Raw genomic sequence first — 24,258 nt, 5'->3', positions numbered from 1 at the left:
TTGCAGAGTATTGCACTGTACATACTTGGTGATGAGAGCTCAGTTTCTGATGAATCCTCACAGTATTTAACCAGAATAACTATAGGTAAGTTGGTGTAATGTTAGGCCTTTGAAAACAAATTTTTGTAAATGTCAATATCAGAATTGAAAAAAGAATTTAATTTTTCTTGTTTGCTTTAGCAGCCATGTCTTACCTTTTTATTACTGTTCTGGTCTGTTGTGGTCTGTTGTCCACAACTGATTTTCAGATATCAGGATTACTTAAAAATCTAACGAATCTTGTATTTTTCAGTGTGGGTAAAACGGCCTATTTTAGCCTCAAGGAAATTATTACACCATTGTCTCTTGAACAACATAAGTTTGAACTGTGTGGGTCCACTTACAATGAAATTCTTTTCAGCCGAATGCAGACAGAAAATGCAGTGTTCTCTGATGTGAAACCCATATGCAGGTTCTGCAGGGCCAATTGCAGGACTTGAGCATGGACGGTTTTGGGTACACATAGCGTGTCCTAACCAGTCCCCTGAGTATTCTGAAGGCCTTGCCTGTAGTTTTCAACCTGCCACAGTATTGCTTATTTTATTATTTTTTTAGATGTTGTTTGCTAATGGATTCTTACTTTCAAATGTCTTCTGAATGTTACATGTTTTCTTTACCAGGATGACTTATCAAAATTTAAGTTTCATTTTTTTTTTTTTGTTGCCTTTTAGCCCCCCAGAAGTTGCAAGTAGAACAAGAGGAAAACAGGTGACTTTTATTTAGACTGTGCTTTTATGTCAAACACTTAAAACAATATTATTTACTGTTCTGCTTAATAATTTTATGTTTTATTCTGTTATAGGTTTAGTTTCAGGCATTCTACGTCCGTTTCTAGTCTAGCTGAAAGATTGGTTGTTTGGATGACTGATGTAGGTAAGAGTTTCTTTGTTACTTCCTAGCTAGGCTCTGCTTCCTCCAGACTAGCTAGAACTGGAAGGCGTGAGGAGAGAGGCGCTCTGGCTTTGTGAAAAGGCCTCACAAGATTGAGATTACGGTTCTTCAAGCCATATTCTTTTTTTCTCGACAATCTCAGAAGTTCCATATAATAATATTTGGGATACCTGCTTTTTATCTTGGTGCATAAGGTATCTTTATTTGCCATTACATTGGACCATTTGAGGCTGTGGCTATGTAAGCTGGTCTCTGAGAATGGAGAACTCTAATCACCCTACATACACACCTGAAATCATTGTGATACTCAGATATCAGAAATGGGTGGTTTTGGCAAAGTCTAAAAGCAATAATATATACATTTCAGGGTATACTTTTGAAGGATAAGTGCACTTTTGAAAGGATTTCAGGCACCAAGATGAACACTGAACTGGGAAGAGGAAGAGGGAGGAAAAGAGTTCTATATTCCCTATTCCCCAAACCTATGCTCCTCGGTTTTAAATTAAGTAAAATACCAAAGAAATTTTTTTTTACAAAGAACTGAAAAACACAATTAAAAATTACTGCCACAAAGACACGACTTTAAAAATGAAGATGCTGTATGGGATGTATGTTAAAAAGTAAAGATTTAATGAATATTAAAAGATGTTTTTGAAGTCTTATCTAAAGTATGTTCTAAATGATGTTTCTGACAGGTTTTTTTTTTTTTGTCATTTCACCTTAAAAATGACTTAAAAATGATAATAACTGTTGCATACTATACATACAGGATACCTATGCTGAAAAATACTGGATGAGTTCTATCCATTTGTATATTGCATAATATTTAATAAGTGTTATTCTCATATAAGGAACATTTTTTGCCTCAATAGTTAATCGACTTTTTAACTTATAAATAATGCATACTATTATAAAATTTAGAAAATCATTATAAGAAAAACATGATTTAATTAACCTGAGGATAAAAAAATTTTAAATATGAAATATGGTGTACTTAAAAAATAATATGTCGCCGGGCGCGGTGGCTCAAGCCTGTAATCCCAGCACTTTGGGAGGCCGAGACGGGCGGATCATGAGGTCAGGAGATCGAGACCATCCTGGCTAACACGGTGAAACCCCGTCTCTACTAAAAAATACAAAAAACTAGCCGGGCAAGGTGGCGGGTGCCTGTAGTCCCAGCTACTCGGGAGGCTGAGGCAGGAGAATGGCGTGAACCCGGGAGGCGGAGCTTGCAGTGAGCTGAGATCCGGCCACTGCACTCCAGCCCGGGCCACAGAGCGAGTCTCCGTCTCAAAAAAAAAAAAAATAATAATAATAATATGTCAAACATATGTGTTTGTTTTAGAGAATGGTACAAAAGTGAGTATTGATGTACTGGTCAGCCACCTCTAGAAATAGGACATTACCCACATAGTAGAAGGTCCTTACATATCTGTTCTTGGATGGTCCCCTCCTGTCACATACCCCGATATTATAGAGAACCACTGCCCTACCTACATTTTGTGTTACCTTACTCTTGTTTTTCTTTATAATTTTACATCTTTATAAATTGCTAGATTTTATGTAGTTTTGAACATACATAGATGGAAATATATGTTCCTTTTTCTTCACTCAACTTTATTTTTTAAAGTGTCATCTATGTCGACTCATGTAGCAGTAGCAGTGGGTCATTCATTTTCTCTGATATATAGATTACTTTGAACATATCACAATTTAATTACCCATTCTATTGATGATAGACAATGGGACTTGCCCCTTTCTCCATGTCTTTTTTTTTCTGTAACAAAACAGTATTGCTAATGAATTTTTTTTTTTTTTTTTTTTTTTTGAGACAGGGTCTCGCTCTGTCACCCAGGCTGGAGTGCAGTGGCTGGATCTCAGCTCACTACAAGCTCCGCCTCCCGGGTTTACGCCATTCTCCTGCCTCAGCCTCCCGAGTAGCTGGGACTACAGGCGCCAGCCACCTTGCCCGGCTAGCTTTTTGTATTTTTCAGTAGAGACGGGGTTTCACCATGTTAGCCAGGATGATCTCGAACTCCTGACCTCGTGATCCGCCCTTCTCAGCCTCCCAAAGTGCTGGGATTACAGGCTTGAGCCACTGCGCCCGGCCACTAATGAATATTTTTATACCTGTGTCTTAGTGTACGCTGGTATAAATTTCTATATGGCTGTTGATAGATCAAATGGGTGGACCTACCTATACATCCCAACTGTTTTCCAAAGTGGTTGTACCAGTTTACACTACCATTGACCATTTATAAGAATTATTGTTGTTTGGGCCTGCTGCGGTGGCTCACACCTGTAATCCCAGTACTTTGGGAGGCTGAGGCAGGTGGATCACGCGGTCAGGAGCTTGAGAACATCCTGGCTAACATGGTGAAACCCCGTCTCTACTAAAAAAATACAAAAAAATTAGCCGGGCGTGGTGGCGGGCACCTGTAGTCCCAGCTACTCAGGAGGCTGAGGCAGGAGAATGGCGTGAACCTGGGAGGCGGAGCTTGCAGTGAGCCCGAGATTGCACCACTGCACTTCCAGCCTGGGTGACAGAGCGAGACTGTGTCTCAAAAAAAAAAAAAAAAGAGAGAAAAAGGAATTATTGTTCCTCTACATAGTTGCCAACACTTGGTGTTGATTGGCTTTGATATTTATATTTCTCAGTGGCTTTAATTTGCATTTTCCTGATCACTAGTTAGGTAGAGCATCTTTTCATATGCATTTTGCCCATTTATGTTTCCCCTTCTAGGAAATGTCTTTTTGTCCTTTATATTTTTCTATTAGATTGTCTTTTTTTCTTCAGGTTTTTACAAGTTCTTTCAAAGAGGCTGCTTATACTAATCCCTGATGTCAAGACATTAGTCTGGTAGTAAGATGAGTAAAATGAATTTATTTGTCAGGATAGATATTGTTGCCAACTTCAGTCAGGATAATTGGGACAGTGGCAAATCTAAATTAAAATTTTTCTCCTTTCCTTTAACTATAAAGGATTCACTTTAAGAGATTTGGAAACTCTTCCCTTTGGAATTGCTCTTCCCATCAGAGATGCAATTTATCACTGTCGTGAGCAGCCTGCCTCAGACTGGCCAGAAGCTGTCTGTCTCTTGATTGGACGTCAGGATCTTTCCAAGCAGGCCTGCGAAGGAAACTTACCCAAAGGAAAGTCTGTGAGTATCAACATAGAAAGTTCAGAGTTCCAATTTTGGCCTTAAATAAAATCATAAAGTAGAAATGTTTTTCATTTTCCTTTAAGGCTTTTTCTTTTTTTTTTTTTTTTTTTTTTTTTTTTTTTGAGATGGAGTCTCGCTCTGTCGCCCAGGCTGGAGTGCAGTGGCCGGATCTCAGCTCACTGCAAGCTCTGCCTCCCGGGTTTATGCCATTCTCCTGCCTCAGCCTCCCTAGTAGCTGGGACTACAGGCGCCCGCCACCTCGCCCGGCTAGTTTTTTTTTTGTATTTTTTAGTAGAGACGGGGTTTCACCATGTTAACCAGGGTGGTCTCGATCTCCTGACCTTGTGATCCGCCCGTCTCGGCCTCCCAAAGTGCTGGGATTACAGGCTTGAGCCACCGCGCCCGGCCAGGCTTTTTCTAAGTATATGTATCAGCTTGTCTTTTATATTATATGCCAGGTGGGGTTTGTAATTGTGTGCGTCTTATTAATTGTAAGTTGAGCATAGGAGCAGGAGATTTTGTGAATGTTCTATCTGGTGCCTGGATCTTTCTTTGCCTTGAGTCAGGACAAGTCCTGAGTGTAGTCGTGGAGACTACCGTGGCTATTTCCCTACTTGTACCACATTAGTAACTAACCACTTTGTAATTATTACATAGGAAAAGGGAGAGCACATATATCCTGAATTTGGATGAGTAATTATATATAAATATTTTCTACTGCATATTTTTTGATGTCTTGAATTTTTTGAATTTAACCTTTTAAATAGGTGTAAACATACTTGTTTAATCACATAAAACTGTAGCCCCAGGGAAAACATGTGTTTTTTTACTAGAGTTGTTTAAAAAGATGTCTTAAGCTGTCCCTCCTAAAATACTGTCTTTCATCAATCTTCAAGTTTGTTTTTTTTTTTAAATGCGTTCTAGGAATCCTGCAAGTAGAAAGTAAAATTATTTCATTACTCTTCAATTATCTTTTTAAATCATCTTCTCTTAAAAGCTGAAAATGAAACTTTTTTTTTTTTTGAGACGGAGTCTTGCTCTGTCGCCCAGGCTGGAGTGCAGTGGCCGGATCTCAGCTCACTGCAAGCTCTGCCTCCCGGGTTCACGCCATTCTCCTGCCTAAAGTCTCCAGCCTCCCAAGTAGCTGGGACTACAGACGCCCGCTACCTTGCCCGGTTAGTTTTTTTGTATTTTTTTAGTAGAGATGGGGTTTCACCGTGTTAGCCAGGATGGTCTCGATCTCCTGACCTCGTGATCCGCCCGTCTCGGCCTCCCAAAGTGCTGGGATTACAGGCTTTAGCCACTGCGCCCGGCCGAAAATGAAACTTTTAAAACTTGTTCTAGAATTCTAGGTAACTTTAAAAAATAAACAGTAGAATCTCATCAAGGAGGATTCAGGAATAATAATTCCACTCCTGGTGACTCTTTTATGTTCATGTCCGTGAGAAGACAGTGTGGGAATTTGGCCTTACCTCTTAGTAGCTTTTGAATCAATACATAATAATCAGTACATTGTAACTATGAGTCACCTTAGGTCTTATTACTGCTTCTTCAGAGCCTATATCAAAACTTATTCCTAACCTCACAGTTGCCTAATGAGTACCCATGCTGGAGTCAGTTTCCATGGGCATCTGATTCTCCAGCAGGGTCATCCCAGCACATCTCTCTCTCAATCTGCGTCTCAATCACAGCTCTTTGTTGAATTAGTATTTATATCCTGTTTTAAACAGAAAACAAATCTTTTTGCTTATAATATGGCTTTCCTGTGAGAGACAGCAGTTCAGCACCATTAGCATGAAAACATTAATCTGTATTTGAATGTCATTTTAAGTAATTCTGTCTAAATACAGTTTGTTCAGTTATTTGAGGCTACATTTTATAACTAATCCCATCTGAATTTATTTTGTCACTATTTGAGACTATATTTTATAGCTAACTCACCCATTAGAATATAGGTTTTTTTAAATGAGATATTTTATAGAAACCAAAATGAACTTTTAGGAACTAAAAGTAATTATTTGGTCATATCTACTTTTTTTATTTTTTCAGGCTAACCTTGTTGTTTTCACATTAAATGTTGTAAAACTTTAACATTTCAACTCGGAGTTAATCTTTTGTTAGAAGAGTATAATACTGTTTTTGAGGGAATATGATATGATTCCATGCAGTTCACATCTATGTTGCAGTTAGGTTTAATTATTTGGACTGGGAAGCCCCATATTAAAGCACATGCTGGGCTTATGAGAACATAATGACAGTCAAGGAATTTACCCTCTTACTTGTTTTGCTGCAGTTCAGTACTTTTCCTTCTAAGAAATTTTTATTGGAAATACATTTTAAAAAAATAGTGAAAACTGGCTGGGTGTGGTGGCTTGTGCCTGTGATCTCAGCACTTTGGGGTGGCCAAGGTGGAGGACTGCGTGAGCCCAGGAGTTTAAGACCAGCCTAGGCAACATAGTGAGACCTCATCTCTACTTACTCAATTTTTAAAAAAAATTTAGCCAGGTGTGGTGGTATGTGCCTATAGTCCTAGCTGTTTGGGAGGCTGAGATGGGTGGATCTCCTTGAGGTCAGGAGTTCAAGACCAGCCTGGTCAACAGGGCAAGACTCTGTCTCTACAAAAAACAAAAAAAATTAATCTGGGTGGGTGGTACACATACGTAGTTCCAGCTACTTGGGAGGCTAAGGTGGAAAGATCTCTTGAGCCCAAGAGGTGGAGGTTGCAGGGAACCATGATCCCACCACTGCACTTCTGGCCTGAGTGACAGAGTAAGACCCTGTCTCAAAAAAAAAAAAAAAGAAAAAGAAAAAATAATGAAATCCAGCCATGATCCTATCTATTTAAAGTGTAAAGTAAGAAAGTATTTTATTGTGTGACTTCCCCCAACCCTTTGTGTATATCCTTTCAGGCTTTTTTCCTTCTCCTTCTATTAATGAACAGACAATATTTAAATTGGCATTATTAGCAGTGACTAGTATTCATACTCTACTTGCAATAATTTGTTTATTTTTTAAAATGATCAGGATGTAGTTTTTTTATAGTTTATTCAGAATATTTATCTGCTTGTGTCCAGCCTCTTGACTGTTGTCCTAAATTTAAATTTTCCCCCTCATTTCACGTAACAAATATTTCCAAGTAGGGAATACAGTACTTTTGTTTGTTTGTTTTGATTTTTGTTTGTGTGTTTGAGACAGAGGCTCACTCTGTCACCCAGGCCGGAGTACAGTGGCGTGATCACTGCAACCTCTGCCTCCCGTGTTCAAGTGATTCTTCAACCTAAGCTTCCCCAGTAGCTAGGACTACAGGCGCGCGCCACTGCATCTGGCAAGGTAATTTTTGTATTTTCAGTAGAGACCGGGTTTCACTGTGTTGGCCAGGCTGCTCTGGAACTCCTGACCTCAGGTGATCCACCCGCCTCGGCCTCCCAAAGTGCTGGGATTACAGGCATGAGCCAGCAATATAGTACTTTTTAAAAAGATTTGTAGATTAGAGTCCTGGTATACATTGTGGTCCCAACCCATCCCTGCTTTGGAAAACGTATTTTCTCTGTGCTTAGCGTAGTCATGGCACATCAGCCTATGTATTTTCATGTTCAGTAAGTGCATGTAGACTGCTTTTTAAATTATTATTACAATAAAGTCTGTTACTCAGGTGCTCTCATCAGATGTTCCTTCAGGAACAGAAACTGAGGAGGAAGATGACGGCATGAATGACATGAATCACGAGGTCATGTCATTAATTTGGAGTGAAGATTTAAGGGTACAGGATGTGCGAAGGCTCCTTCAGAGTACGCATCCTGTCCGCGTCAACGTAGTGCAGTACCCAGAGCTCAGCGACCATGAGTTCATTGAGGAAAAGGAAAACAGGTGAAAGAAAACCCTGGGCACTATCTCTTGTCATGTTTTATTGTTACATTTGGGTCTTGTTTATATTTGTCTTTCCTTCAAATTTTTAGCGTTTAAAACCCTAAAGAGATTTAAAAGATACTTTCAAGTTAAAATGTGCCCTCTGTTTTAAGCTTTCATCCAACTTCAACAAACCACGTGTGTTAGCAAAATATCTTTGGCTTTTGACGACATAATGGTTGTATTTCAGATCTTCCTTCTCTTGAAATACATATACCAGTTTACTCTTTAGAAAAGGTGAATGTAAAACTATTTTGCCTGGTAATTCCCTTAAGAATTTACAAACAAACAAAACACTGTACTTGTTTTTCTGTGTCTTGATCAGGAATAGATTTTGAAGTTAGTGGGGTTTTTAGTGTAGTTTAAACTTACATCAGTGTTTTTTTTTTTTTTATATGATAGTTAATACTCCAAATAAATAAATAAGGCAAACTAGATAAGCCTTTCTTCTGCCACTCCCCTGCACAGGATACATCCCTTGATACATTTTAAGACTCAGTGGCAAACGACATCACATGCCTGTGACATTCCAGAGCTATTCTCTTGGGACACTTCTGTTTTAAAATTCTCTCCTGTTCTTTTATCTGCTTGTGTCTATCGTCTATCATTCATCTACCACTGTTTTCTAGTTCTCCTTACTTTTTTTATGGTACTGCTTTGAGGGGAAGGGTCACCCACATTCAGCCACAGGCTGCTGAAGATGTGAATTAGTTGTGATTTCCCTATCAACTGTTTCTTCCCCACATGTCCCCAGTTATTAGTCGCCTGTGAATAAGGAGATGGAGTGACAGAAGTTGAGTTTAGAGCTAGGATTTATGAGCATGACCTCTAGAGCCAGGCGTGGCCATGCTGTGCTGGGTGACTTTGGTTAAATTACTTTACCTGTTGTTGCCTCCCTTGCCTCATCTGTAAAAATAGACATTCCTCATGGGATGGTACTATGTATCAAGTGAATTATTTTTACATAGCACTTAGAATACTGCCCAGTACATAGTAAAGCTCAGTGCGGTCAGCCATTATTAGTAGTAGAGTGCATTGATTCTAAGATGCAAATTTTTTCACTTTTTAATGTCTCTGAAATCAGATGTGTTTTTCAGTGAATAGGTGTCATAGTTTAGTTGGCAGTGCTTTTTCTTTCTTAGTATCTCATGAAATAATGATACATCTTATCAGTGGCATCTTATATTCAGGGGATATAATATTGTTCTTATTATAATTGTGTTACTTCTGCAAAGTTGAAGTGAATTATGTATACGATTTCCTCTAAAAAAAATTCTATGGGCTGCAGTAGCCTCTTGGCTTTGAATTTTCCTGATCCCAAATTAATGTGGCGGTTGTGTTCCCAAAGAATCTTTAAGACAGAAAAATTTTTCTTTCCAGATAGCTAGAAAAGCAGTTATGTGTCTCCGGTTAAGGAGGGAGTATGTTTATGAATAGCTTTGTCTGCAGAGAAAATGTTCGTCACTTGTCAGCCTCTGAAGGGATGTTTCTGTGTCTTCAGACATAACTTGTATAAGCATTTCTTAGTTATAAATGCCCTACTTCCAAAATTTCTGTTAGTTTTTTTTAAGTGGCTATATGGAATGTTAAGCTATTTTAACATAGGAACAAGTTGAAGAGTAGTATATTAATTTCACAGTAGAGCCCACAGAAACCATTTTAACCTTGAACATACCTGATATATAATGGTATTAGTCCTATAAATCTAGTCATCATGTAAGTGAAACCAATCTGTATTTCCTGTGGAGACACCATGAAATCCATTCACCTCTAATATAGGGACCTTGTTTCTTTTCTTGTGTACAGGCCACAGAAATGGCACTTCTGAGGCTGTATTGGCAAGAGGGATGGGAGGAGGATTCCACATGTACTGAGGACAGCTAGACTGAAATTAACACAGTGATAAAAACCCCAAAAGTACTGTATTTTCCTTTGAGAAGGTTAGCATCCATCAGAGTGGAATTTTAATTTTCTTTTTTTTGAATGCCTAGAGACAGTTGGCTTGGTTTATAGGCCAGGTGGTTTTCATTCAATGTAAATATGAAACAAAACAAAGGAAATGTGTCTCTCCCTAAGGGTGTGATAGGAACAAGAATATTAAAATGAAAATAATCATGTTTGGGTAGTTCACTCACATCTTTGTATGAATTTACTTTGAGACAACTTCATCTTACATAGAATACCTTTTGAAATATTTGCAGATGATATTTCAATTGTGCTTTGCTTTAAAAATTTTCACATGTTGGTTTTTACTTTAATTACAGATTGCTCCAATTGTGTCAGCGAACTATGGCTCTTCCTGTAGGACGAGGAATGTTTACCTTGTTTTCGTACCATCCTGTTCCCACAGAGCCATTGCCTATTCCTAAATTGAATCTGACTGGTATGTTAAATTCTGGACTCAATGAGAAAGGAAAATGATTAAGTACATGCGTTAAGTGTAGTTCTTTAAATTAGTTAAGATGAAAGAAATGCTGCTTCTATCCCCAGTGATTTTAAATATTGCTAATAGCTGCTCTAGTGGTTATCAAAGTTCAAATACCACGTCAAACTAACCCTTGAGAGAAGCAGATTATAGCTCATTACTCATTTTTGCTTTTTAATGAGGTGATTTCAAGATACAACAAGTCCCTTGGAGAAGTTCAGAAAGATATTGATAATCATGAGTATTAAATTTTGAATAATCTTAAGTATAATATATAAAAATATTTAGTTTTAAAATGTCATATCATAGTTTGAACAGATGATCATTGTATAAATCAAGGAATGTACTAAGCAAAAAGAGAAAAAAATGGTTACTTACGGTATTCCCACTCTTCCCACTCTTCTGCGTCACTCCTTTTAACATTTTAGTATATATGTTTCCCAAGTTTATTTCCACATATTTATAATTTTATATCTGTTTAATTATCAGAAAATTTAAATCTATTTTAGTTATTTTTCTTAAAATTTACAGTGAACATCCTTTTATATTTAGCAAATAAATATATGTTTATAATTATGTGTATGTATTGTATACAGGTGTTTTTAATTGATACATTCATTTTTATTTGCTTCTGAGTATTTCATTCAGTGGATATACCATAGTTTATAGAAGCAGCCTGGTATTGTTGGAAATTACAGTTTTTTGATATTGTAAACATTGTTGGGGTGTATTTGTCCTATGTACTTAGATGCAATGCTTAGAAGTAGAACTCTTAGGACACCAAGATGAATGGTTTTAAGGAACATGTCAAGTTGCTTTTCTGGTTGGCATGAGTTTTTATTTCTGCCATATATAACTGTAGTTATAGTCTTGATTACAGTGAGTTTTATAGTGCGTATCCACCTAATGCTGATTTGAATGTGTTCTGAAGGTGACAATTGCATAGTTGAAATTATCATTGAAACTCTATTATAGTATATATGGTTTTGTGAAACCTGTACAAAATGTATGTATAATGTATGTAGTAGTGTATAATATATATAGTAGTATATAAAGTATAATATAATGTATAATAGTATATAATATATGCGAACATAATCGTACAGTATTTTAAATTGCATACTTTAAAAAATCCAGAGTTCCACTCAGATTTGTGAAAAGCTTGTGCTTTGAGCAGCATGCAGGAAATGAGATTGACTAAGTGAAGAACACATTCCCATCTCCATATCGTGCTTATTCTGAGCCCTAATCTCATTAAGGGACATAGTGAGCAGAGTTGCTTTTAATATTTAAATTGTCTCAGAGGTAAAGCACCTGTGGCAAAATCTTAACAGTTATTGATTCTTGATGGAAGACATGGTATATAGATGTTCATTTTAGTAGTCTTTCCAACTGTTTATATGAAAGATTTCATATAATAAATGTGGGTTAAAAAGAAAATCTCATGCAGAATTGGCAGATGTTAAAATGTATTCAATCTGGGTGATTTAGTACTCAAGTGATACTTGGGTGGGTTCTAAAAATATATATACATGCATCTTTTTTTCTGAATACATTTAATGGAATTTCCATGATTTAAAATGTGCTTATGACATTAATCCAATGTTTTATTCTTTTAGTCATTCTGGTAGGCCAAAAAAAAGGTTATCCTGTTAATTTAGGAAAAAATATTTTCTTAAATAGTTGCTTAACCCACACTGATGTGACCTGTTGTACTTTTGTATGTTGTTATTCTCACTGAAGGAAATTTACCTCACCCTTTGCATTTTATTTTCTCTCGTGTGTGAGTGTTATGTTTTATGCATATGATGAATGAAAGTTTTAGAAAGGTTATTCAGTTTTTCCATATTGATATGTCTGCCTTTTTTTTTTTTTTTTTTTTTTTTTTTGAGACGGAGTCTCGCTTTGTCACCCGGGCTGGAGTGCAGTGGCTGGATCTCAGCTCACTGCAAGCTCCGCCTCCCAGGTTTACGCCATTCTCCTGCCCCAGCCTCCCAAGTAGCTGGGACCACAGGTGCCCGCCACCTCGCCTGGCTAGTTTTTTTGTATTTTTTAGTAGAGACGGGGTTTCACCGTGTTAGCCAGGATGGTCTCGATCTCCTGACCTCGTGATCCGCCCGTCTCGGCCTCCCAAAGTGCTGGGATTACAGGCGTCTGCCTTTTTTGAGAAAGTACAAGTGTAACTTACGAACTTATCACTCATTGTGGTGCTGTCTAACACTAGCAGTTGAGTTAGCTTTTAGGTACAAAAAGCATTTAGTAAAGACAAATAAGTCTTACTTTGTGCTTTGTGTGTATATGTATACATGCTACAAATAAGACACTATATCTACTTTGAATTTATTTTACATAACATCTTAGAACTCTTTTAAAATGTATGTATATATATAGAGAGAGAGAGGAAAAAAAGAGGGGGGGCATATATAGGTAAGAGCTGTAGCAGATTTATTTAGGTTCTTGTTTTTTTTTTTTTTTTGAGATGCAGTCTCTGTCTGCTGCCCAGGTGGGAGTGCAGTGGCATGATCTTGGCTCACTGCAACCTCCACCTCCAAGGTTCAAGTGATTCTTGTGCCTCAGCCTCCCAAGTAGCTGGGACTACAGGCGCGTACCACCAGGCCTGGCTTTTGTCTCTTCTTAAGATGTCATTTTTCCTTAATGTCCATGGAAAAATATAGGATAGAACATTCGAAATTAACACCAATGTCATCAGATGTTGGGATTTATAACTTGTGTAGTTTAGCAGTGATGTTAGTCTTCATTTTGGTTTCTAAGCTCTCTACCGTTTGAAAGAAAGATTTCAAAGCAGTGATTATCCCAATCATCTCTGTATAATGTTAAATTGGTATCAGTTATCTCATTATATAGCCTCATACATTTTAACTTTAAAAAGGACCATGAACTGTTTAGACAGTGAAGGTTTTTCCAGTTTGCATTAAGTTTTACTCACATGTACAAAAGTTGTAAGTGGTCATAGAGACCTAACATTCCACGCATTGATGGTTTTGAATGTAGAAAATGTAAGTAATCTTGGTCTCAAAGATCTAGTCTTGGTTTTGTGAATTTTTGTTCTCTCAATGTTAAATTTTGTTTGGCTGGATAGGGCGTGCCCCTCCTCGGAACACAACAGTCGACCTTAATAGTGGAAACATCGATGTACCTCCCAACATGACAAGCTGGGCCAGCTTTCATAATGGCGTGGCTGCTGGTCTGAAGATAGCTCCTGCCTCCCAGATCGACTCAGCTTGGATTGTTTACAATAAGCCCAAGCATGCTGAGTTAGCCAATGAGTATGCTGGCTTTCTCATGGCTCTGGGGCTGAATGGACACCTTACCAAGCTGGCGACTCTCAATATCCATGACTACTTGACCAAGGTGAGAGCCTGTGCTCCCAGTGCCTGGCTAGTAGTAGCTCCTAATTGCTCTGTTTGCTCTTCTTTCTTCATTCTTGTACTTCTAAGTCCATTTGTCTCTCAGTACATGGAATAATCTTTCTAAAGCGTAAATCAGAGCATGTCACTTCCTTGGTCAAAGCCATTTAATTAATGATCTCCCGTTGCTTTTTTGTTTTGTTTTGAGTAAGGCGGAGTAGAATTTAATGAGTGACAGAAAAGCTCTCAACAGCGAGAGGGGACCCAAAGGTGGGTTGCCGGCCACAAGGCTGAATCTAGGGGTTCTTATGGGTGTGAAATGAGCGTGCATGCTGATTGGTCTGTGGGTATGCTTGAGAAAGCACCATTTAGAAATAGGCACGATAGTGTAGAGGACCAACTGGGGAAGGACAGGTATATGTAAAATAGGTGAAGGATAAGGACCAATCAGGAGAGAGTGTGCCAAACAGGAATGAGAGCTCTCTAGTCCATGGATTTATCCAGAACTTGTAACTTGATTTTCTGGCTTTCGACTGTCCTTGGCTTAAAGGTTGAGTTTCACTTGAGAACTTACCTGCCTCCTATCACTATCAATCCCCAGTCTGAAGAAGTACATCTAACTGCCGTTAGGATAGGCGTGATGACTGTCCTAACTGCTTCATGCTGACAGAGGATGTTGTTTTGGGAAGCAGCAGTCAGGTCTCTCTTAGAGGCCTATCTAAGGGTCCCTGGTAAAAGGGAGCCATCAACTGAGGTTCCATATGCATGGCCATTTGGAGTTTGATGGCCTCTAGGCGAGAAAAAACACATTTTACAAGGAGGTTAAGTACACATTAACCAAATCTGAGTATTGCAATGAGAACGCAAAGAGGAACTAAAAGGGGGAAAATCCATGCCCGTATATTAGGGAAACCTAGAAAGGACAGAAAGAAAACCTCTGAAAATGGAGTGTTCTATTCCAGGATTCTGCAAAATAGGGTTGTCATGGGCATGTCTACCTAGATCATTAGATATGTTATAATTAGGCATCGCAATGCCTTTAATTAGATTTTTCATCCATAGGCTGCAGAATCCAGTAATGCCCGATAATCCCCTTAGTTAGCTGAGGGTCTTGGGGAGAGGGGAAGGAGAAAGTGGGTCCAATTCTCTTCTTGCCCAGTGCCCTGGTCCCTTCTGACAAGACCAGGCCTAGGTTCTTCACTGAAGTTTGATGGAGTTGAGCCTTGGACTTTGAAACTTTATGTCCTCCGTCAGTTAGAAATTTAAGAAGAGCCTTACTGCCTTTCTGAGAAATTTCCTCAGTTGGGGCACAGAGGAGAGTGTCATCTACATATTAAGACTTTAACTTGAGTTTGAAAGAACTCAGAGAGATCTTTTGACAATGCCTGCCCAAACAGGTGGGGGCTGTCTTGGAATCCCTGTGGTAACACCACCCAGGTTAGCTGGGTAGTCTGGTTGGAGGGATCCCTGAATGCAAACAAGTTTTGGGAGTTGGGGTATAACGGTATGCAGAAAAAAGCATCTTTTAATTCCAAGAATGCAAACCATTTAGTTTCCTGTGGTATCTAAGTTAACAAAGTATAGGGATTGGGAACCACTGGGTAAATTGGTTCGTTACACCAGTTACTCATTAAGGAGGTGGAGATCCTGGACCAGTCTCCATTACCTGTTGGTTTTCTGTACTCCCGATATTGGGGTATTACAAGGACTGTTGCAGGGTTTAACAAGGCCCTTCATCCTTAGGTTATTAATTATGGCTTCTAACCCTTTCCTAGCTCCTGTTTTTAGGGGATATTGTCTTTGATTAGGGAAGGAGATGGGATCTCTGAGATGGATTTGGACCGGTAAGACTTTGTAGCTCAGCCAGTTTTTCCCTGAATTGCCCAAACCTCTGGATTAATATCAGTCTCCACCAGAGGGAGGCAAAGAGTCTGTCCTGGAGCCATAAGGATGGTGGTTCCCTTGTGAGCTAAAATATCCCTACCTCAGAGGAGTTGGGCTTTCAGGTATGATTAAAAAGCCATAGGTAAACAAAGGGTCTCCCTAGGTACAGCTAAGGGGTTGAGAAAAATATCTGGTCAGAGGCTTTCCTGAGACGCCCCTCACAGTCGTGCTAAGGGAGGAGGAGAAGCCCGGTTTGGAGAGGAGGACAGGAATGGCTGCTGTGGTATTGAGGAGGAAGTCCATCCTCTGAGTCCCTTTGACCTCCAGAATCACCCGGGACTCGTGGATGATAATACAGCCTGAGCTGTCAGAGCTGGGGAGGAGAGCCCTGGGACCCAGCAGTCCTGTTGGACCATTTGAGAAGCCGGCTCTGAACCTGGAAATGGACGTCTCTGGAGGCAGTTCATCCTCCAGTGGTCTCCCTTACAGATTGGACAGGGCCGTGGGGGCTGCTTTTGATATTGAGGGCAGTCTCTCTTTTAGTACCCCCACACTGATAACGGCTGGTCATAGAAGGAGAAGCTCCCTGGGAATCCAGAGGTTTATATGCCTATATGGCAGCTATTAGTGCCTCTGCCTTTTTTTCGTTCCTTTTCTTCCTTTTTCTTGGGCTTCCTCATGGTCCTGGTTATAAAAGACCAAGGTGGTGACTTTCAGGAGATTCTCTAGGGTACTATCTGGTCGAATAGCTAATTTTTGCAGCATTCTTCTAATATCTGGGGCTGCTTGGGTTATAAACTTGTCTTTCAAAATTAACTGGCCTTTTATAGAGTCAGGAGAGAGATGTGTGTTTAATTAAAGCGTGTCTCAGTTTTTCCAGGAAAACAGAAGGGTTCTCTTCAGACCCTTGGTTTATGGTGGATAACTTAATGTAATTGAGAGACTTGGCTCTAGTTCTCAGACCTTCCACTATGCATGCCTGAAAATGTTTTCTCTGCCACTTTCCTCGAGCAGTGTCTGAGTCCCATTGAGGATCATTGGTGGGTGCAGCCTGCTTGACTGTCAGAAAGGGCTCCCTAATTTCTTCCCCTTTTTGGTAGGTGCCGTAATAAGATGCAAACATTTTATCTCCAGTTGTCTCAGCAACCTGTAAAGCTGCCTGCTTCTCTGAAGCTCTAAGTCTGGTTGAGAAGTAACATGATACCCTTCCATGAAAGCTCAAACACTTGAGTAAGGTTCTGAAAGTCTTCAATATACCTATCAAGGTCGACAAAATTTTCCTAGATTTCCTTTTATCTGCCTCAAATCTTGTGAAGAAAAGGGGACTTGTACTTTCATAGGACCATATTCACTAGGCATTTCCTGTAAAGGAAGAAGTGATGCTGGAGCGTATCCAGATAGAACTCTTCTAACAGGATGAGGGTCAAAAGGGGGTCTGGATAAGGGGGACAAGATGATCCAAGAGGAGCTGGGACCTGGGCTGGTGCAGGGGCCTCTGCCTCCTTTTCTAAGGAGGCAGACTGTTTTTTCCCCTCTGTCTGGATTAAGTCTGCCTTGCTGGATATCACTGCTGTAAGTGCAGGGTCTGTTCTACATTGTTGACAGAGCTTGGGGTTATCCCGCAGGGCAAAAAAGGCCTATACATATGGAATTTTTGACCATTTTCCTTCTCTGCGGTAGAAGAGATCTAGCTATTGGATAGTATTATAATTAATATTTTCCCCAACTGACTAGGTCTCCCCATCTTCCAGCTTCTAGCTGGGCCAAGCCTTGGTACTGATAAATGCCAGGCATTTTTTCTTCAGAGTCAGGATCAAAGGAATCCCAGTGTCTCAAGATGCACTAGAGAGGAGTGCAGGCTACCCATTTAGAAAGAGAGAGGGGAGAAAAACGCATCCTTAGTCTTTCCCTCTGCGGTCCTGGAGTCCAAGGCCTCTCTCAGGCTTGCCTTGGTCGTGGATGTGCACGCAACCGCCATTCATGACCAGGGGAGGATCAAGCCATCAGGAACCGTCCCGTTTACTTGCACTCAGCCTTGACCCTCCTTGTTGACTGCCTTTGATTTCTCTGTCTGAATTCTATATAAGCTTGAGACTAAGATGGATCCAGGGGGTTCCTGTATATTATTTGTCTATAATTTTCATTTGGCTGGCAGTTTATTTAGCTTCATCAGGCATAACCCAGCATCCTGCCATGAAAAGAAGCAATTTATCAAAGAGACACATAACTAAGTAACATTTCTCAGAAAAGCAGTAGGGAAAACATGATAGGAAAGATTGGAAGTCTTTGTCCGACACCGGAACAGGCTGTCGGGGACTGGGGGCCAGTCTAGGGTCCTTCAGATAACACCAAGGTACCCTTGGCCAGATACCTTTAGTTGCCCCAGGACCTTATTCTGATCCCATACAATGGCTGAACTTCTGTGAAGGGAAACTGGTTTAAAACAAGGCCAACATTCCTAACATCAGAGGGGAAGGAGGGATCAACCATTGCTCTTAATATACATTCTAGGAGCTGGTGTGATCCTATTCACTTCTGCAGCCCTAGTTGGTACCACTGTTCTTTTTTTTTTTTTTTTTTTGAGAGGGAGTCTTGCTCTGTCACCTAGGCTAGAGTGCAGTGGTGTGATCTCGTCTCACTGCAACCTCCGCCTCCGACGTTCAAGTGATTCTCTTTCCTCAGTCTCCTAAGTAGCTGGGGTTACAGGTGCGCAGTACCACACCTGGGTAATTTTTGTATTTTTGATGGAATCAGGGTTTCACCATGTTGGCCAGGCTTGTCTTGAACTCCTGACCTCAGGTGATCTGCCTGCCTCGGGCTTCCAAAGTGCTGGGATTATAGGCGTAAGCCTCTGCACCTAGCCCCACTCTTCTTCTTGCTCCCCCACGCTCTAACCATACAGATGGGCTATTTTAGCTTCCTGGCAGACTAAACTCCTTCACTTCACAGCCTTATTTTTTTTAAGGAATCTTTATTTATATAAATATATAAAATTCACCTACCATACAATTCACCATTTAAAGTGTATAGTACAGTGGTTTTTAGTATATTCACAGAGTTGTGCATCCATCACTGCTGTTAATTTTAGAACATTTTATTCACCCATAAAGGAACCTTGTACCCACTAGCATTCCTCTTGTACCCACTCCCCATTCCTCCACCCCACCCCCACCTTCACTTCAGCTCCTGCCAACCATTTATCTTTCCATCTCTATGGGTTTGCCTTTTCTGGACCTTTCGTATAAATGGAGTCATACAAAATGTGGTCTTTTAGGATGGGCTTCTTTCAGTTAGCCTGATAATTTCAGGGTTCATCTGTGTTGTACCATCTATCAGCAATTCATTCCTCTTTATTGTTGAATAAATGTTTTATTTCATGAATGTACATTTTATTCATAAGTTGATGGATATTTGGGTTATTTGTACTTTTTAGCTATTACGAATAATACTGCTATGAACATTTGTATACATGTTGTTGTGCGGATGTATGTTTTCATTACTCTTGGGTATGTACTTAGGAGTGGAATTGCTGGGTTATATGGTAACTCTGTTTAACTTTTTGAGGAACTATAAACTGTTTTGCATAATGACTGCACCATTTTACAACCCCGTTAACTATACATGAGAGTTCAAGTCTCTCCATATTTTTGCCAACACTTGTGTTGAGTCCAGCCTCATTCTTTTGCATGTGTCTTTCCACTTGTCCCAGCACTGTATTTTGAAGACTGCCCTTTACCTGTTGTATTGTCTTGGCACCCTTGTGGTCAGTTAATGTCAATGGGAGGGTTTATTTCTGAATCACCTCAGAACCATTTACATGCTGTTTTATCACCTGAAACAGTCTTCCTCACCTTCTAAACTTGAGTGTCCCCTTTCCTGCTACTGTTCCTGGCTAATTTGTTTTCATCCTTCAGGTCCTAATATAAATTTCTTTGTATAATCTTTAGAGATTTCATCCCTAATAATCCTCTAGTCCCTCCCAATCTAAATTAAGCTCTTTTAAAATACTCTTTCGTAATACTTTGTACTTTCTTATTGTACTACTTTTTAATAATATATTTGTTTATATTTTTTAATTTAACACTTTTTTTCCTATTAAGACATTAGGTCCATGAGAGCAAGGATCATGTTTGTTTAGTTTACCACTATATTCTCAGTGCCTCTCATCGTGCCTGTCAACATAAAAGTACTTCTTGAAAGTGGCAGGCAGTATTTTATTTTAAACTACATATTTATTTTGTTTCTATCTTAGGGCCATGAAATGACAAGCATTGGACTGCTGCTTGGTGTTTCTGCTGCAAAACTAGGCACCATGGATATGTCTGTTACTCGGCTTCTTAGCATTCACATTCCTGCTCTCTTACCCCCAACGTCCACAGAGCTGGATGTTCCTCACAATGTCCAAGTGGCTGCAGTGGTTGGCATTGGCCTTGTATATCAAGGGACAGCTCACAGACATACTGCAGAGGTCCTGTTGGCTGAGATAGGTATGGGATTAATAGTGCTGAATCTTCATAGGCATGCATTTTCCACTCCACATAAATCCAAGTAAAAATGATAGTGAAATTACAAAAAGTAAGAAAAGACAATAGTAGCTTTTGTGAGCAAAGAATGATCTAGTACTAATTTAAAAAAAATCTCTAAATAATGTTATCCAAGGCCGATGTAACTGCAGGTTATTAACCTCCATATTTATTTGCTAGCTTATTACTGAATTCCCGTGGTCACATTTAATGAGGTACCTGTGGTTTTAATCACATGTGAGTATGCTGTTTATCATGCTATGTCTTTACCAGCAATGTCTAGCAGTGGCCTGCACTTAAAACTGAAAGAGTAGATTGTTTTTGTCCCTGAGAGACAGTAAACTATACACATCACAGTGTTCACTGTGTTGGATACAGCACTTCCAATAGAAGTCAAGTAATTGCTTTCCTCCTTTACATGCTGGTGGGTATGTTGGTGATGAACCTGGAAATGGTAAGGTCCACACACTCACTTTAGTGAACAGTGTCTCTGTTTCTTACTGGGTCCAGACTTTTTGGAAATCTGTATTATGCGTTGTCTTTTTCTGCCTAATGGAAGTTATTGGCATTATTAATATGCTCAACAATTTAGTTACATACTTACATGTCCTATTCAAGATCTTTTCTACATTTCTGAATATATTGTTACATGCATACATTTCTGAATATATTGTTAAAGATGTATTATTTAGTATAATGGTATCAGATAGCTGTTGCCACAGTGATGCTTCATACATACAGGCATAACATTGGCCCAGGCAGCTCTGCTTTAGGCTATAGCTGTGTAGCCGGCTGCTCCGCTGCTGTTCTGCCTCACCTGCCTTATTCTGGGACCCAGGCTGGAGGGTGTTTCTCTCGTGGTGTTGACAGAAACCTAAGAGAGAACCAGTGAAGACCGGGACACATAATTTAGTCTACTGTAATGATAGATGAAATTATTCTCAAAGTTGAAATGTTTCTGCTATCAAAATACATAGTAGCATAAGTTAGAGATCTGAAAAACACTTATGCAGAAAATATTCAACACTGGTTTTTAAAGCATGTTCGTCTGGAAAGTAGTTTACCATTCTTTGGCTACATCATGATGATGTCTGATGATGTTACTGCACAGTCTCACAGCTGTGGCATACTTCTTTCATACTTTATTGTGTATGTATGTAGATTTCATCTTTAATTCCTATGTATGTGCCTTTTTATAGGATTACTGTTAGAATGTACATTAAAAATTCTGTTTGTATAGATCATTGTTATAAGTGATTTTTAAAACAAATTTTGTATAATACTCATTGAGTTGACGGTCTGTAAAATGCTTTTTTTATTAACTTTTAGAACTTTTTAGATTGTTTTAGTAATCCTTTGTTGTTGTGTATAAACATTACACTGATTACCTTTGTGTGATTTTTTTTCTTTAATATTTATTTATTTATTTATTTATTTATTTATTTATTTATTTATTTATTTTCAGACAGAGTCTTGCTCTGTTGCCCAGGCTGGAGTGCAGTGGCGTGATCTCGGCTCACTGCAGCCTCTGCCTCCTGGGTTCAAGCAATTCTCCTGCCTCAGCCTACCAAGTAGCTGGGATTACATGTGTCTGCCAGTATGCCTGGCTACTTTTGTAGTTTTAGTAAAGATGGGATTTCTCCATGTTGACCAGGCTTGTCTCAAACTCCTGACCTCAAGTAATCTGCCTGTCTTGGCCTCCCTAAGTGCTGGGATTACAGGCATGAGCCAGCACACCTGGCCGAGATGTTTTTTTAAAAAATAAAACTTTTTTTTGAATACTTTTCCCTTTAAAAATGTTTTCTACTGGCCAGGCGCAGTGGCTCAAGTCTGTAATCCCAACGCTTTGGGAGGCCAAGACGGGCGGATCACGAGGTCAGGAGATCGAGACCATCCTGGCTAACACGGTGAAACCCCGTCTACTAAAAAAATACAAAAAAAACTAGCCAGGGGAGGTGGCGGGCGCCTGTAGTCCCACCTACTCGGGAGGCTGAGGCAGGAGAATGGCGTAAACCTGGGAGGCGGAGCTTGCAGTGAGCTGAGATCCAGCCACTGCACTCCAGCCTGGGCAACAGCGAGACTCCGTCTCAAAAAAAAAAAAAATGTTTTCTACTACTTGGTAATTTTTTTTAGTAAGACTCAAAGTTTCACAGTATTTGAATATCATTGCTTATAAAGACTTAAACTGGGAAATTAGAAAGAACTATTTTGGGCCCTTTTCTTTTTTTAGGTAGGTAAACCTACATTTGTGGACACCATTTATTATAGTGTCATAACTTTCTGAATGGAGTTCTATTCCATTCGTATCGCCAGTGCAACTTGCTAGAAAGTTAAGTCTAGGATTTTTATGAGTTGAGATTTTGAGAGGCTAGTTTGAACTGTGTCGCTTTTCTTTTTACAGGACGGCCTCCTGGTCCTGAAATGGAATACTGCACTGACAGAGAGTCATACTCCTTAGCTGCTGGCTTGGCCCTGGGCATGGTCTGCTTGGGGGTAAGCATAGTCTGTGCCTTCCCATGCTTCAGTTAGGACATCTACACGTTGAAACAAATAACCTTGACACCTAAACCTGAATACTGGCCCTTGCTATGACTTAATCTGCTGCCCAGCTCTCTTGTCTTTTTGGATATTTTTCAAAGTACCAGATTTGCAAATGGAGAGAAACTGTGGTCAAGAGTGGGACTTTAAGATTTATTTTCCTCCAGCTTACAGTGTTCATGAACAAACTAAAGGGAATGAAGTTGTTTTTTTTTCTTTTTCAAGTGTTCAAGACATACAATGAATAAGTGACAGCCCACTATGATTGAAAACAGAAAACAGTGAAAACGTCTATGATCGGGAGCCTTAAGAGTCTGTAGTAGCTGCGTGAAACAAACCCTAACTCCCTTTTGCCGTAGTGATGTTCACTGTGTATCCCAGAATGTTGTCCCAGTAACATCTGCCTTGTGACAGAATGCAATATCAGATTGCCCCGTCTCTAACTGCATCCAAGAGATGTGTACAGAATTACCAGAAACATTTCCTTAAATGATTGTTTCACTTGAAATGTGGTTCCCCTTAAAAAACCACCAATACATTGTTATGGTCAAGCTAAATGATATAAAGAAAGTTATAAGGCCGAGGCAGTCGGGTCACCTGAGATCGGAAGTTTGAGACCAACCTGACCAACATGGGGAAACCCCATCTCTACTAAAAATACAAAATTAGCCAGGTGTGGTGGCACATGCATGTAACCCCAGCTACTCGGGAGGCTGAGGCAGGAGAATCACTTGAAGCCAGGAGGCGGAGGTTGCGGTGAGCCGAGATCGCACCATTGCGCTCCAGCCTGGGCAACAAGAGCAAGACTCCATCTCAAAAGACAAAAAAAAAGGTTACAGTGGAAGGAATTTTTTCTCATGTGTGTTCTGAAAATCCACCTTGTAGTTGACCATCTGTTGGGGCCTTGAATTCACATTGGCATGTGAGCTAAAGAGGCTGGTAGTATAATGGAAAAGAATCGGCTGGGTGCGGTGGCTCACGCCTGTAATCCCAGCACTTTGGGAAGCCGAGGCGGGTGGATCACGAGGTCAGGAGTTTGAGACCATCCTGGCTAACACGGTGAAACCCTGTCTCTACTAAAAATACAAAAAAATTAGCCGGGCATGGTGGCGGGTGCCTGTAGTTCCAGCTACTCAGGAGGCTGAGGCAGGAGAATGACGGGAATCCAGGAGGCGGAGCTTGCAGTGAGTCATGATCATGCCACTGCACTCCAGCCTGGGTGACACAGCGAGACTTTCTCAAAAAAAAAAAGTAATCACACAGGAGTTGCAACTTGAATTCTGGTCCTAACTAGTGAGTCAAGTCATTTAACTACATTATTGTCTATTGCTTGATCAGCTTCATGGATTGTTGGTGGCCATGTTTTACATGTAGCCCTGCAACTTACTATAATAGCTGTATAACCTTGGGCTTAATCCCTCTACGCCACACTTTCCTTATTTATAAAATGGGGTTTTAATAGTAGCTATTTGATATGGCTGTTCATTCATGTTAAACACACAGAATAGTGCCTGACACAG

At 39.8% G+C, this 24,258-nt stretch overlaps 1 protein-coding gene across 1 annotated transcript in view; it reads left to right on the top strand.

The window, feature by feature from the left end:
- The window catches only part of ANAPC1 (anaphase promoting complex subunit 1), a 111,187-nt gene that overhangs the window by 49,907 nt on the left and 37,022 nt on the right, over window positions 1-24,258 (top strand). Inside the window, exons 17-25 of the mRNA XM_030921417.1 lie at window positions 7-85; window positions 711-747; window positions 842-912; window positions 3,913-4,091; window positions 7,735-7,961; window positions 10,265-10,383; window positions 13,526-13,797; window positions 19,930-20,164; window positions 22,602-22,693. Coding sequence (XP_030777277.1) covers window positions 7-85; window positions 711-747; window positions 842-912; window positions 3,913-4,091; window positions 7,735-7,961; window positions 10,265-10,383; window positions 13,526-13,797; window positions 19,930-20,164; window positions 22,602-22,693 — 1,311 coding nt within the window. The remainder of the gene's footprint in view (window positions 1-6; window positions 86-710; window positions 748-841; window positions 913-3,912; window positions 4,092-7,734; window positions 7,962-10,264; window positions 10,384-13,525; window positions 13,798-19,929; window positions 20,165-22,601; window positions 22,694-24,258) is intronic.

The sequence above is a fragment of the Rhinopithecus roxellana genome, chromosome 17 (genome assembly GCF_007565055.1).
Source record: "Rhinopithecus roxellana isolate Shanxi Qingling chromosome 17, ASM756505v1, whole genome shotgun sequence".
In the NCBI taxonomy this organism is placed as follows: Eukaryota; Metazoa; Chordata; class Mammalia; order Primates; family Cercopithecidae; genus Rhinopithecus; species Rhinopithecus roxellana.
This window is presented reverse-complemented; position numbering and strand designations above follow the sequence as displayed.